The following is a 17110-nucleotide window of genomic DNA, read 5'->3' on the forward strand; positions in this document are numbered from 1 at the left end:
CCAGCAAAAAGAGCAAAAAACAGATCGAACAATTGTGTCTGCAGTATAGAGGACCCAAAATGGGTGTTTTAGAGCATAATATCTTTTTTAGAAATTTTCCGAAAAAATATTTGCCTACACTTACCAAGAGTTTTAGGCTTTGGCTATTCTATTTACTGATATTTTTCATTAGGGAAAAAAAAAAATAGGAGACCTGCTTATATCTTTAGGCTTGCATACTTCTTGCATTAGTTTGAAATTTTAATTCATTTTATTTCTTGTTTTCAAAGTCAGAATATTAATATGACCCATGTAGGGATGGCATGAGAAGTGACAACAGAAGTAAAATGAATAGCATTTTCTTGACACATAGTAGCTGCTATTTTAATGCTGTCATCATCATTCTTTTGCAATATTAAATAGTTTGTGGTCTACTGGAGTAAGAACTACAAAGTATCACCTGTATTCTTAGTTTCTGAAGCACAAATGTAAACAATAATGGCAAATATGTAATTGCATGCAAGTCAAAGGAAGTAAATGCAGTTATTTAACGTCTCCTTCCCCAAGTGAACGATTTAGTTAACTAATTCAAATGCCTTAACGTGTTTCTTTTTAATATCCTTTCATCTGCTACTGACTTGAAAGAAAGGCAGTTTGAAGTGTGGAAGAATCTTGAGATGTTAGCAAAGGAAGATGCCCCTATAAAGTTTAAAGACCTGATTAAAGTTTGTTTGAAGGTTCTGCCAGATATATTCCAACTAATGCACTATGGAATCCTAAATATGTTTGTTCAGTAGCCACTGACACCGGTTGAAAATGTTTGCAGATTAATCAAGCACTGTTCATTTGCAAGGAAAGATCTCACAGTCTTGGATAGCTCCTCTTTAAAAATAAAATGCAGCGTTCCTTATAATACTGCAATGTTCTGCTCCATGACTGTTTCAGTGCTTTATGACTGACAAAGAGAGGCATTAGAAGTCTGCTTGATGGACATAACTGAGTGAATTGGAAAAAATAAAAAAGCCTTTTCAGCCTATTTAGAAATAATTGATGTGACTGAGACAGCTGTATGTGAGTAGCAGATAAGGAGACAATTTATGGAGAAACTATTGAAGCTAAAAGGGAAGGTGCAGATTTAAAGTTCCCAATAAAGTTGTCTGTAAGACACAGAGCAATATTCAATAGGGAAAGAGATTTAACCTGAAGTTCTTTCCAGTGGCATCCTTAGGGTCCTATACCCTTGCAAATAAAAGCCCCGTAAAGGTAGTGTTACTAGTTTATAAGAAATGGACTCCAAGGGGAAAGTTCTGCAATCCTAACCAGATGCTATGTTTTCTTATTTACTGTAAGTATTGTGTATAACAGGATATTCCCAAGGTTCAACTCCTTTCTTTTCCCTTTTCTGAAATTGGCCACTGCCCTATCAAATAAAGTAACCCATTTTTTTTTTTTTTTGTGAGGAAGATCAGCCCTGAGCTAACATCCATGCCAATCCTCCTCTTTTTCCTGAGGAAAACTGGCCCTGAGCTAACATCCATGCCCATCTGCCTCCACTTTATATGGGACACTGCCACAGCATGGACCAACAAACGGTGCATTGGTGCGCACCCGGGATCTGAACCAGGGCCACCAGCAGCGGAGCTCGTGCACTTAACCGCTATGCCATGGGCCAGCCCTAAAGCAACCCATTTTTATTGTGCAGGTTATAACTTAGAAGATTTTGCTAATGTAGATGAAAGGGAAATATATTTAAGTATTTCTGATTATGGGACATAATATCCACTATTATGGTGTGACGGTTACCTTTTAATCAATCTAACAATTAAGAATGGATAAAAATAAAAGTTTTATCATTATTCATATATTTGTGAATATGCATCTGATCTTTACTGTTTTTCTTAGAAACTATAAATGAACTTTGTGACAAAGATTTTTTTAAATAGGTAGCACTTTAGTTTCTTAAACGTGTAGAATCATTGTTGGAACATCTTTAAAACTCTGGGACATAATGTGTGCAAAACAAATGTAGGTATAGTGAATTAATGACCGAATCCAATCAGCCACACAGACCTGCTCTAGAATGGCCTTGCTGCCCATTCTCATTGCTGTTTCTCCATAGTTCACCCTTTCTTAGAAAATTCCTCTGCTTTCAACACTTCTTCTAACTTCTCTTTTGCAAGGAACTGTCAGATTATGTCTTCAACTTCAATTAGATCATTCATTTGCCTAAATAAAATCTTTGATTTATGCTCCCTCCTGTTTATAATTCTCACACATATCCCACACTCAATTTTTGGAATGATTTTCTTGGAGACCTCTTTCTTGCATTACTTATTCAATTTTCAAGCACATCTTCACAGTTTCAAAGAGCTGGAAGGCTGACACTCTTTCTCAAGCTCTTCCGCTTGTTCCTCTTTTGGAAAGACCAGTTTGTCTTTGTAGGACAAAAATCATTTATCACTCTAGACAGAAAAATACAAACCTCAGATACCTCAGGTCACTAAATGTCTTCATGTTCGTACTTTTACATCTCAAGATGGAACCATGGTTCTACTGACCCCCCAGGGAAATCTATGGACACTTAGGGGACCAGCTGGCTTCCTGGAGCAGTTGGGTCTTTTTGACTTGCTTCCATATGTTGTTCAACTGTAGGGTTTCTCCTTCCTCTCTGTACGTCTTCATCACCTGGAGAGATCTTATAAACTACTGATATCCAGCCCCACCATGAACACTGATTCACTGGGTTTAAATCGAGGCCAGTTATTGGCATTATGTTTTTTCAGAAGTTCTCTGGATCATTCTAAGGCACATCTAGGTTTAAGAACCATCACTTAAAACCACTCTACTTCAGAGTGTCAGTAATTTACAAAGTGACAGTTACATATATAATGCAAACTCATTCTTTCTGTCACACAGCCAATAAACTGCTTTACATATCTGGTTTAGTCAATATTTCTGGAATATATAAGTAATATGACTTCTGTGTCATAAATTCTACTGTAAAACCTATCCTCTCATTAGGCCCAACCTGATGATGAACGGTGATGTGTAAATATATGTCTTTTTGTGTATTTGTCTGTCGGTCGATCTATCATCTATCTATCTCTCTCTCTCTCTATCTAAATGTACATGTCTGGTTTACTATTGGAATTAAAGATTAACTCTTGCATCAGTAGGTTCTCCTTCAGAATTTAGGATTCTGTACAAATTTGGTTCACATCGCTGACTTCAATACTTTACCACAAGAATTTTATTTATTCCAAGTTATCAAAAGAGAGTTTAGTAGATAGTAGTATAATACTGATATTGTATTGTAGAATTCTAATGGAATATTTTAAAATGCAGATAAAAATGATAGATGGGATATGTTATGATCCATTGTGTGATACTCTTTATTTTAGACTTTTATTGTGAATGATTTTTTTTCTTTCATTCAGATATTATTTTAAATGAAGAAACTTTTTATACAAAAAGGAAGTATTCATGAATTTAAATATTTGTTAGTATATATATTGATCTTAGTATTTTCAAATTACATTTTTATTTCCATCATTACATTTAATATGTAACCTAAAATAACTCATGGAGATTAAAAAATTCACAGTCAAAATAGGGTAGGAAATCAAGAAAATAAGACGCACAACTTCATTGCAGTTATTATATAATACATTATAGAAAAATCATTATTTTATTTTTGAACATTTTTCATTGCAAGTATACCCTATCACCTATCTCTCTGCTATCCTATTCTTACTTTTGGCGGAACCAGCATTTAAGCACAGATTCTGAGATTACCACCTTCACCCAAACATCACCTTCTTTCTTATTATTATATCAAAATGGAATATCATTTCTCATAATTTGTTTATTTTCCTTTTGTCAATTTATTAGTATAAATTTTGTATTTCTGTATTCATTTTGAACTTTTTCTTGTGTTACCGAAGACTGATTCTAAAAGATTTGAGAGTCATTAAATGGAATTAAGAATAGCATGTGACCCTCCTTTCTCTTTTTATAGATATATATTTTTTAAACTCTTTGCTGTCTTGAAGTGATAATATGTCTGCGTGCCCCTTGGTGTTCTTTCCTAAATTCAACATTGTCATTAAAATATCATTGTTCAGTAGTATTTGGTGAGTAACTTCTGTGTGCAGAACAATGTGGTTTTAGGAGACTGTCAGTGGTCTCATTTCCAAGGTGAGACGAAGACATGAAACAAATCACAGATAGTTTGCAGTCAACTGGGAGTGATAAATGAAAAAAAAATTAAAGAAAATATGTACACATAAGATAAAGCATGGTAAATACAAATTGATTTCTATATTTATTTAGATATAAGATATCACAATAATACTACTGTAAACAGGTATAAGAATTATTAGTGAAATAAGGATAATGTTTTTAGAAAGCTTATTGACAGTAAATTTTGGTCCATGATGTGTATGCTAAAAAACACTAGAAATATTTTGTAATTGTTTTTAAATGCTGCAGTTCCAATTCAGCATAACATTATAAAGAAGAGAATGTGCTTTAAATGTTCACCCTTTACAATAAGATTCAGCAGTTCCTAAGTTTAATTTTGAACTATAATGAAAAAGAAGATTTTATGAAGACACTGTATTCCAAATAAGTACACGAAAGGTGAGCGTACAGGGTCAGAAATACCAACAATAGCCAATATTCCTGGCCAATCTTCTATCTACAACAAAATACAGGGAAGATTTGTGGGAGCATGTGCTGTTTTTAGCAAAGCCAATGTATAAGTTTGGGGGAAATGTCACAACTCTTCTTAGCTTTCCCATTAATCACCTATCATGTGTAGATAATTCTTACCATTTAAAAAATTCTACTGGTCCCAGTTGTGACTAGTGATTTGTACCATTAGTATTCAAATTATGAAAGTGCAAAAAAGGTTCTTTATCTTTCTCACTATTCTGGCAACATTAGTTTTATGCTCTATATTAGAAAGAACCAGTCTGAGTTACAAGTTTAAAAATCCTTACATTTATGCCACTTTCAAATCATACAAGAGCTTAATGGATACAACTATTGCCAAGAATAATCTCAGACGGATATTACAGAAACTTTTTATATTGTTTTTTCCAATATCATGTGTACAAAGCACTGTCACTGCATGGCATTAGTTTGTTCCCTTAACGTGCCTAAAATTTTTTTGTTTTATTTTGAAGTTATGATAATCTGTAAATTTTACACAGAGTAAGAATTTGGTCCAGCCAATGTCAGTAGCATAGTAAATTGTGGGGTCAAATTAGATAAAGGTGAAGCATTTTTTAAATAAATTTAAAGGCTGTATGTGACGTGACTTTTTTTGAATAAATACAAAAACAGTCATAGTGAGCACATACAATTAAACGTTTTAGTTTATTTCTTATTCCCTGGTTAAGGAAACTTTTTTCTATTGTTTCAATACTACTCTTACAATTTCAAGGTCAATAGGTAATATTTTTAATATGAATGAAGTAAGAAATATATTGCAATTTCCTAGCACTGCATCTAAATTCCTTTTTAGTAGCTGTAACTTTAATAGTTTAAATTAACTGCCAAAACACTCAATTTTAAACTATTATATCAAAGTATTTAAACATGAAGTCTTCTTACAATGGATTAGTCAAATATTTACTGCTTTCCAAAATCACTAACCATTATTTTTATAGAGAGTCTATTTGTGAAAAACATATTTGAAGTGAAGACTACAGAATAGAAAAAGATTGACTATGTGGAACTAACATATCAGATTTAAATGTGTGTTTTAGTGAAATTGCTGTTTTCTTATCTCTGTTTCAGAAAGGGAATTTTCAGTTTTTCAAAAATAAAATCTAAGTTCTAGGCATTGTCTCAGATAATACAGAGTTAACCAAATAGATTACAACATATCTAACCATTTTGTATTGAATTAGTCGTTAGTAGACCTTAATGTATGTAATTTATGTTTTTTTAATAAGATCATTTACAATCTTATATCGTAGTGACATTCAGAATCTTTTCTCTTACAGCCATTTCGTAGAGTGACGTTTTCTGTTGTGAGTCAGCCTCAGGACCCACATCAGGGGTCACTGCAGAGTTGCTATGACAGCGGGCTGGAGGAGTCAGAAACACCAAGCAGTAAGAGTTCATCAGGGCCAAGACTGGGTGCCCTTCCACTCCCAGAGGACAACTATGAAAGGACCACGCCGGATGGCAGTGTTGGTGAGGCAGAGCATATGGAAAATGGTAGGGGCAAACACAACATCCACACACACAATCACGCTAGTGAGCTGTAATAAGTAGACTCACGAAGGTCAGTCTAAAACCAAAATATAATAGCTGACACTAAAACTATTTTATTTGAAATAATAAATGTTTGCTAAAGTACAGACATGCCAAATAAAGGAACATAACTCTCTAGATAAAATTCACCAAACTTGCACCATCATTTTAAAACAGCCTGTCCGAAATAAACACCTTTACAACTAAATCAGAGTAGCACCTGAAATGAAAAAAAAACTAAATTAGTGCATAATACCTAAACAATAGCGAATGAGAAAGATCTTGTGTTATTGTTTTCTTCTATTCATTTTTGTCATGCAACTATTTCTTCAATTGCAATTGTCCAGTCTTAGTGAAAGGAAATGACAATAAACACACCCTGCTCAACTCTTTCTTTTCCTAGGTATTTAGAAATGCACTTTCAAGCCTCTCTTTTCGAGTGATATGGAGTCAATGAAGGAGAACAGTGTTATGTTATCTTATTTTCCAAAATATATTGTAAATACTATTAGAACTCCTCTCTCATTTCACTAGAAGGTTTTTCTCATTTTTGTGCAAGGTAAAGGGAAGAAAGCAAATTGTAATACTCTATATTCTTATCCTGTTGTGAGATGATTCTCATAATTACCACACAATTGGACTTATATACATTTTCCTTTAAGTTATAAAGTTTGATTGCAAATAATGCTTTTAAGCTTTTCACATTTGTTTATAGTCCCAAAGACAATTAGGTGATTTATTTTTTGGATTTCAGGTTACAGTAAATGCCTGAGGAATAGGTTTGTGTCAAATAATGGAATGGTAAAGTTTTGACTAATTTTATTATTATTTCAAATACAAAAAGAGATTTGATTACACGTAGGGGAAGATAGATAAAACCGCACACATTTTATCTCTAGTGAAAACTTGAAATGGGTTTCTTTCTTTCGTCATCCCCTCCATCAAGTGAAATAAGACATTAACTTTTTGTTACATGCCAGTTTCTTTAGTGATGATATGTAAATAGAGCATATTAATGCAGGAAAAAGTCGATTTTTGTTTTCCTGGAAGTTTACCAATGAATATTTAAATCCAACATTAGAGAATAATATAAATGACCCCAGGTGAAATTATTGCTAACCTAAATCATGTTAAAAATTATTTTTCACATTATTATCTGGGTGAGAAGATACACTATCAGGGTCTTATGACTGATCTCTCTCTTGATTAATTATCCAGAGTTTAAAAGGCATTTGCCTTACGGCTATAAAGACATGCTTATCTGTGTGTATGGTGGTGTGTGCTTATGTGGATGGGAGTCTGATGTGGTTTTTAAGAATTCATTTTTTTTAGTATTTTTTTAAATGAGTATAAAAATTTTCATATGAATTGCAATGCTGATGAATATATACTTAAGACAAATATGTTAGAAATGCTTTGCACAAAAGTAAAAATTAAATTAAAAATACTGTAATAATATTTTATACACACATACACACACACACACACACACACACACTGAGACACACCTAGGAAGGCAGGATTAATTTAATTTAAGGACATTACTATATCTGCAGTTGCCGTTTGATGATATCATATAATTTTGTGTTTTAAAAAGTAGTTATGTCTCTATAAACAACATAAGGTACAATTAAGTCTTTATTTTTTGGATGTCAGCTATATTAATAGAAAGGACTTTGTATCATTGGCATTACAATCATATTTTAATGCTATTTTCTGTTTTTTGAGTTTAAGGGGATTCAACGCTTTTAAAATAAGCAAGAAATGATGAATAATAAACATAATTATATATGACAAGCACATGTTGGTTGCTTTTTAGGAAACGTATATTTCATGGAAAACTTAACAGGTGAGCTTATTAAGACACTAGAAAGTTTACTGAGAAAAATTTCCCAAAGAGGTTTTTAGTTAATTTTTATAACCATGTTTTCAGTTCTGTGAACAGCAAGGACCATCATAATATAACTGATTTTTCCTGATTTTATATGTGACTGACACTTGAAATTCAGTTTATATAACCATTTGTCATCTGTTAGCTGTGATTCATGTTAGCCCTGATCTATAAGTAATGACAGAAGGAGATGTGATTCACTTCGGGTGATCCAAATGTAGCACTTGACATTTGAGTAAGAGTTTTGTTGGGTCCAAGTTTTCAAACTACTGTTTAGCTATAAAGTACAATTGTATTGCTTGAATTTTCTGGTCATTTCATCTTCAGTATTAATGGATCATTGTGACATAAATAGAATTGGAATTGAAACCTGTCAAGTATTCATTTGTCTCGTTTAATTGGAATCCAGGTAATCTGCAGTGTTTTGCTTGGTTAGGTTTTAATCAGGATTTGTATTGGATTTTCCATGAAAATACCATTTTGAATGCTGTCCTAGTTCCTAATTATTATTACTTTGAATATTTTCCCTGTATTTTAACCCACGTGAAATAATGCAGTGATAACTAATTTTTTGGATTAATTTCTATTGTAAATTTAGAAGATAATTTCCAGGGCAATAACATATTACATTCCAATGTCATGATGCAAACTGAGTATAAGTTGGGACAGCTAATGATAAAAATAAGTTGTCACAGATGCTGTAATAATGACATAACTAAAACACAGGAAATTTTAAGTAGATAAGCAGCAAAATCCACTTATGTTTTACACAAGTTTTATCTACCTTTAACATAATAAACAAGATTTTATTAAGAGGGCTTGTGGGTTCATTCTCTTTATAACAAACTCTATATTCCAACCCATGTTAGTGTCAAATAACAAATGAAGTTTTATTCTCTTATTAGCTTAAGAAAATGAATAAACTGTAAAAGTAAGCATAATTTCTTGAAACCTGAATCTAATAATTAGAATGAGACTCACCACTTTGATCATTTCAAATCTCTGGTACTTACATCCAGGGATCTCTGGAAAATAATAATGAAAATTATACCATTTAAAAAATATTTTAAGAAAACTCTCATGAATTATACATTTATTCATGAAAAAGATCACTAATATATTTTTCTTTGCCTTTAATTATTATCGATATTATGATTATTTCATGTTGATCCTTTGATAAGATTAGGGAAGTTGATTATTTATTATTTCATTAAAATATATTTAGTGGTATAAAATATTTTAAAATATGAGGTTCATGGTGGGAAGTTGAGTAATGATAAAATATTTGATAATGAAAACCTTAAAATAATTGAAACCTACTCAGCGAATTGATAAGTCAAATGAAAACCAAATACAGGCTTAAAAGCACCATCACATTAAGTGCAAACATAGACTATGCAAGAGTTTGCCCTTATCTTAATTATGCAGAGTCTTCAGACTTTCTCTTGGAGTCGTATTTAACAGTTTCTTGAGGTCTATTGTCAGTATTTATTTTGGCCCCTGCCTTCATGCCACAGTCTACTGATTCTTCTCAAAGTCCCCCATGAATCATCTTTGCAAGGTTAGTTTGCTTTTGCTATGTATGGCTTGATCATATGTAGTGTTTAACAACTCAATATAGAAAACACCCCATGTGAGCTCTAATCCCAATTTTGCCATTAGGATTGGGTAGGTCACTTAGTCCTTCTGGGTCGGCTTCTCATCATCGGTAAGGCAACTAACTCACTCTAAAATCTTACCCAGATCCAACCATGTGCTATTCTCTCCTTACATCCAATTTTTCTTCTATCTTTTACTGTCCAGAACAGAAAGAGGCCTTTGGGTCTCTTAGTGAGGGGGCGAGTGAATTTGATAATACGTATTAATGCAGGCAGAGCAGAAGTAATTCTAGGGCCTTTCTCGCAACCCACATAATATATGTGCATTCTAATAGTAGATAATGCATATATGACATAAATCAAAGAAGTGGGCTGAGTCGAAGGGTGTGATTTCTAGCTAGGTGGGTGGAAATGTTGTCACTACAGCAGGCCAGTGTGAGAGACAGTTTTGGAGCCTCCCTTAAATCATGCTGTGTAAGAGCCATCTGTAGATCTGATTTGGTCCTGAGTGTAATGCCCTTCAAAAACATTAATTTTGATTAAATGATCTCACAATCGAATAAGCACATTTACTTTCTTGCTTGACAGTGTAAACTTTGGTCAGAGTAAGAGTGAACAAAAGGTAGAAAACAGTACATATTTTTCTCTAGGTAAACTTACCAACAATATAACATAGAAATAAATTAAAATAAGAAGATAGCAGTTGATCCGTAAAGTAGGTTTTAAAAAGTCAAATGAGGTCAGAAATTTGGCCACTCTAAATGCCTAATTAATTTTATGCCTCTTGATTTTCTCAAAGATGTTTGATTTTTATACATGAATATTTTTGAACTCCCCACTTCTAAACTTTCTTATTTTGTCAGACTTATATAAGCTAGGCTTAATTGTTGTTTTATTCATTCTCCTCACTCCACATGCTTTCAACAATGCGTAGAGTACACTGTTCTTGAGGGTTAAAATAGGATGCAGTCCTTGTGAACCCATTTGGTGTCTGCCCTGAACTTTTCACATTGACTTCAGAAATAAATGACAATATATTTGAAATATCATTTTGGAATAAACCACCATTTTTATATGACCATGGGTAATGAGAAGAGAGACTAAGCATATCTTTATGTAAGTTTAAGAGGCCTCTTTCTCTCTAATTTTCTCCCACTTACCCTTTTTCAGCAGTCATCTGTAAGGTGCTGTCGTCTGGTGACTGTTGGCTTGTGTTGTTTTCATTTAGGTTGACCTATGTAGCAAGACTGCCTCTTCCATCTTTCCAAAGATCCTCGCATACTTCTTAATGGTAAACAAATGCCCTGATCATTTTTTTCTGTAGGAGGAGAATTAACATACCTTGGCAAGGATTCATTTTCATGGTTCTGCACTTCATTATGTCACTCTAGTTGCCAGTGTCTGACTGGGGCTGCATTTTCTACTTTTCCAACCATCTGTGAAACGGCTCTGTATCTTCCAAGTATCCCAAGAAGCTCTCATGCCCCCACTTCAGGAGGGCACTAGTCACTCCTCCCTCTACATAGTGATTAGAGAGAGAAAGTGATCATAGAGACTGTCTCTAAGCAGGATCTCAGCCAATCAAGATGTGTGATACAGCAGCTTTCCAGTAAAATGAGCAGCCCAATCTAAAAGAATCTAAAGAAGACATTGTCGTAGAGGAAAAGAGGCAATGTTGTGGATAGAATGTAGTGGTTTAAAAAACAGGCTGTGAAATCTAATGACATCTCTTTGAATCCTGGTTTCTCCTCTTACTAGCAGTGTAATTTTCTGAACTCTCTTAGCCCCACTTTCTTCAATAATAAGTCATAGGATTGTGGAAGAAACTAAATGAGATAATAGCACCTAATAATCAATCAATAAATAATAAAAGTAGCAATAATTTCACTATATTAATTCATGACAAAATTATTTACTACTATTATTTAAATAGTAATGATAATTGTGATTATGTTAACTTTAGGTAGATTTGATATTACACAATGGCTTAATCATGAAAGCCTTGTAAAATGTTTAGTCTCACAAAGAATAGCGTTTTAAATTACTGGTAAGAACAATATTCTCACCTTGAATACTTTGCAGGCAATTTCTCATTTTTATTGGGTACCAAGGGGTAACACTCAGGAGCAATGATGTTTAAACATATCAAGGATCTAAAATGAGGAGGAGGAAGACTTCTATCATTTGGCATCGAATCAACCCAACTCTGTGCTCTTTGTCATTCAAGGTGAGGAGAAGCCATTATTTTCTTCCTACATTCTTTTCCCTCTTTTTTAATGTCTTTACATTTTATACTCAATGTTCCAGTTGAATGCATTATTCTTCCAGATGTATATGTCCCTTTGAACTGCTGGAAAATATTCACATTGACGGGGAAAATGAGCTGAAAAAAGTGTCCAATTAGTATGCTTACAAAACTCTCAGACCTTTCTTATTTAATCTTAGTATTAATAATTAACAATGATAAAATGTGTGGCCATATTACCCTTTTTATTCTAATTTGGTCCTTTAAAACCAGATCCCTCTGCAGAACCCTTATGACATTTGAGGAGCGAATGAGCTCTCATCAAATCTCAAGGTGACTTCGGAAGTCAGTGAGTGGGTTTGTTGCCTCCAGACTCTCAAAGGATTTGCTTATCTGAATTTCAGCACACTTGTTGGATAATGCATTCTATGTTTAGCTTCTTGTTTAAAGTTATTATCCCCCCACTTCCTGCATCCTTTTTTGCTTATAGATTGTATATACTTCTCTTCTTCCTCTGATTTTTTTCTAGAGCTATGTATAAAAAAATCTTGATGTTGCTGAAATACAACACACTTTTAAGCATCTTCTTTGCGATAAGAAACTCTGGAACTTGACTCTTTAAGTGTAGTTAGCACTCAACATCAGAGGTTAGTCCACTTATTGAAAAACTGTTTCATCTCAATATTCCTCTTCTAGGGTAAAAGACTCTCCGTTGTTACCTCTTCTATGGCAGGTATTTTTCTTTTCTTTTTCTTTTTTTTTTGGTAAGTAAAGCATTCTCTTCTTAAGCAAAGCAAAGCAGAACAATTTCCTTCTTGTCTCTTGTTTAATGGGGTAATTATATAGTGACAAAGCTGTGGTTATTCATTTTGATTCAACAAGCATGTATTGAAAATAAAACGTGACCAAGGCTCTCTGAGGAAGTTGAAGTGAAGGAGAAAGAACCCTTGCCTTCGTGGTGGAAGTCCTTCTGTTGGGGAGAGACAACCTTGATTTCAGTAAATTCACTCTTATATGAAAAGGAAGAAGCTCATGAGAGAAGTTCAGAGTAGTTTGAAGTATAGAGAAGAGAGAAGAAAGTTGTACAGATGAAACAATTATAAATGTACTTAAATTTTTACATTTTATAAATAGTATCTTGGGCTGGAAGAAGGCCTTGAAATGTTATCTGCATCATATTCACTCTTTTTACTGACCTATCTTCTAAAGAGTTTAAAAATAATTATTAAATTGGCCTGGAGACTTCATGGTAAGCCAAATACACTCAAATTATTTAAGTTGTATTTTTCTAGTTGGGTTACTGGTTTTCTTTTCTTTTCTTTGGTTCTAAACACAATTAGTTCAAAAACCCCAAAATTGATCATTGTTGAAATTAGGAGCAGACACTAAATCCAGGTCTATGCTACAGACAGGTTAATTTTGTGTCTCTGTTCTCTCCTTGCTTATAAATACAGACAATTACTAAAAGTGGGGGTGCTTTAAATAGGGCCTTTCAAATTTAATAAGAGCCTGTAAGTAATCTTTTGAAGTTATTGTTATTTCTTTTCAGAAGACAAGTTGTATTACTCAAATTAAATATATGATTAGAGTAGAGTAGATTGGATTAGATTCGGTTTATATTTTGAAAAACCAATTCATTCTTTCTCTTGTGGTTACAAATTGTTTTTGTAATTTCTATCTCAAGATTAAAATAAAGTTTATGGGCATTTGTTTTAATGTCATGTTCCCTTTCTATCTGAAGTGTAGATGATAGGTTGCTTTGTTTTTAAATCTTGTTTCTGATTAATTTTACTTAATTTATGCAGGTAGATTTTTTTGGCATTAGTCTCATTATCTTGTATGCCTTCTCATTACTGTCCAAAAAATATAATTATAAGTTTATTACAAAATGATAAAGTATTTGAAGCACATGCAAATTTAAATGCCTTCTTTAAGACAGATTTTCAACTGCTAAAATATAATAATCTCAAAAGAGACTAACTTTTGATATTGTATGTTCAAATGAAATCTGTGACGAGAGGATATAAACTGTTTTGGAACTAAAAAGTAAATAGAATAGCATCCTGCTGTTTAAAAATCATCTACTCATTTATTTCTATTGTAAAATGTAACTTCTATGATTTCATTTCTGCTTTGAAATATTCACCATCTACATTGATGAGGTAATTGGTGGACCCACATGTGATCTGAGAGTGGTATGCTTCTCTGAGGTTGCATTCCTATGAGCCACGGGGAGCTACACTGAATTATGCACATTGTTTCTATTCAGTGTGAGGCTGCCTTTCACCAACCCAGCATTTGTAGCAAAAGGTCATAGCAGCCATAGCTGAAATTTTATACAATGAATAGAGAATTTGGACTATTATGAGAATTCATTAAGTTCAATAACCATTTGTTGAGCATTTACTCTATGCAAATTCCCATGAAGGACGCAAAGGTGAATAAGACATGCTGTCTTCCTTCTAAGCATTTAAATGTTGTGATGGAGAATGAGATGTACAGAATTAGATGTTTAAAAGTAAAGGCATGAGAGCATCTATATGGAGAGATTAAATACTGCTGGAACTAGAGGAGGGTCTGAGTTGGGATATGAAAAATTATAGCTAAATCTTGATGGATGGGTAAGTAGAGATTTGATAAGCAGTAATACGGATAAAATTATAGAGAATAGTGAGTGACAACAAGAACGCCAATTTGGGAAGGTGGGAAAACAGTGGTGCCGTTTGCCAATCTGAGAAAAATGGAAAAAGTAACACATTTCCAGGAGAATAATCTGATTAAGACTCGCGGGATTTAAGGTACCTTTGAAAAATTCTGGCGATATCTAGCAGACTGTTAAAAATGAAATTCAGAAACATCTGAAACTTGGGGGGTATAAATAAGTAGCAGAAATATAGCTTTAGAAGTTATTAGCACCCTGGTGATTATCAAATCTTGGGAATAGATGAGACCATCAAATAAGCATATATCACCGGAGAAGAGATGATACCTAACACAGAATCTGAAAAAACACTGCAATATAGGAGCATAATGGAGAAGTACGTTTCAGCAAAGGTGACTGAGAAGGATATTTTTTTAAAAAGGCAAAATCAAACAAAATGTAGCAGGCTGAGGAGAAATTTAGAATTAGGAAAGTAGTGGTTATGAAATGTCTAGTGATGCAGAGATGAAGGTAAAGAAGTAGACACATGAGATCATGCAGACCTTGATTAATAAAGAGAACTAGGGGACCTGGCTGGGATGGACATTGTTTTTTACGTCCCCTGTCTCTCACTATACTGTAAACTGTGTGAGGACAAGACTTTTGCCTTGTTCATCACAGCATGATACATCTAAAATAATTCCTACACATAGGCATCCAATAAAAATTGTTGAATTTGGTTATATGGACCCAATGTTGCTGATAGAGATTCAATAGAAGTGAGACAATTGAGAAAGCTGACGACTAGGATATGTAGTGTAAGAACATACTTGAGATTTCTTTCTTAGGTCAACAAGTCCATTATAATGACATTATCAGAGATGGGAACCTGATTGCATCCCTTGATATCAATCTTAATGAATTTCTAATCATCTTATGATCCCATTGTTCAGGATTATTTTGTTTTTACAAAATTTTCTGAAAGTACCAGAGTCTGAAATTTCTGTATAATAGCCTTTACTATCTTTCCCTGAGTGATATAGTAATTACTCTTTTAAATGAGTTCTGGCCTCTCATATGACTTTTAGGTTTTATTTTATACTAGGTCATCATTTGTCCATATCACTGGCTTAAAATTAAAATAATGTCTGACTAATTGCATTTTTGGTGAGATCCAATCTTGGTAATATTGTCCTGATCATCATCAAAAAATTTTATTTTGTGATTATAGGATTCCTGCCACTGTAATAGTACTATCAATTGTTAGTAATACTATGCAAATAGATATGCTTCAAACACAAAATAATGAAAATGGAATTTTCACGAGAAATAGATTACAAATAGTACAAGGTCTGTGCAACTCCAGTCTATTTTATATGTGAACACCACCACAGAAATGCAGTGCCAAAGATGCTTACCTCAGCTAGTACACCACACAAGGGAAGAAATGCCTCCAAATATACTATGTGCAAAGATTAACTAATAATGATTTGCCAGGCAGATGTCACTTTGATGTTGTTTTTATCTAGGGAAGGACAACTATCAATGTCACAATAAATTTATTTTCCTTTCTCTGTGTTCATTGTTGCTTAGTAAGAATTATGAGTAGGGGCTATATTGATAAAGCTTGTCTTCCACCCCAAGATAATCTAACCAATTGCTACGTAATATTTCCAAAATAAAAACACGACTCCTATTTACTCATGCATATGTTTCTTTGGTTCATCAAAAATCTCTAACATGTCCATTTTGAGGCCTGGCATATGCACTCCCCACTGTCCTGGAGCATTGAATAGAATGTATGGAAATGTAGTGTGTGTCCACAGAATGCTACCTGTTTGGTTACCAAGTGGCCTCTAAGTGGTACCTGGAAATTTTTTTCTAGATCCAAAAATCAGAATTTCATCAGTGTTCAGAATTGTACAGAGCCAACACCAATTCTCAACAATATTACAAGATCTTGATGCTAATCTAGAATATTAGTTTATTAAATTTTGAACAGGAGAACATCCCATTCAAGAAATAGGAAAGTCCCTGGGTCCTCTCCAAGGCGATATTCTTTATCTCTAATGGGACCCAAGGAAAATCAGTGTACCTGTTAAAAGATTGCCTGATGAGGATGGAATCAGAAGAGACATTTCTTCATCCAAACCCAGTGAGGCCAGCTGAGGTCTGCTGAAACAGGTCCATTGACTAAGATCATCTCCTGAGAAGCAGATTGCTTCAGCTCCATAGATCCAGGACCTCTTTCAGTTCTGCGTAACAAGTGCAATCTTATGTCTCCAACTGGTGTTTGTTGTTTTTGTTGCTGTTGTTTGTTTGTTTTCTTTTCTATTTAGGGTTGTCTCTTAAGAATTTCACATACTCTTTCTTAAAATATGTAAATGATTTTCTCAATATCAGCTTTAGGCATGCTTATATAGCCAGACTTCGTTTACCTCCTTGCTTCTGGTGCATTCCATAAGGTGCCTTTGCATTATCTAAACATT

General features: G+C 33.6%; 1 protein-coding gene across 1 annotated transcript in view; it reads left to right on the plus strand.

Moving 5' to 3' along the window:
* The window catches only part of PCDH7 (protocadherin 7), a gene marked incomplete at its 5' end in the record, with an annotated part of 395249 nt that overhangs the window by 175732 nt on the left and 202407 nt on the right, over window positions 1-17110 (plus strand). The window contains one exon of the mRNA XM_058546322.1: window positions 5994-6210. Coding sequence (XP_058402305.1) covers window positions 5994-6210 — 217 coding nt within the window. The remainder of the gene's footprint in view (window positions 1-5993; window positions 6211-17110) is intronic.

The sequence above is a fragment of the Diceros bicornis genome, chromosome 8 (genome assembly GCF_020826845.1).
Source record: "Diceros bicornis minor isolate mBicDic1 chromosome 8, mDicBic1.mat.cur, whole genome shotgun sequence".
Classification (NCBI taxonomy): Eukaryota; Metazoa; Chordata; class Mammalia; order Perissodactyla; family Rhinocerotidae; genus Diceros; species Diceros bicornis.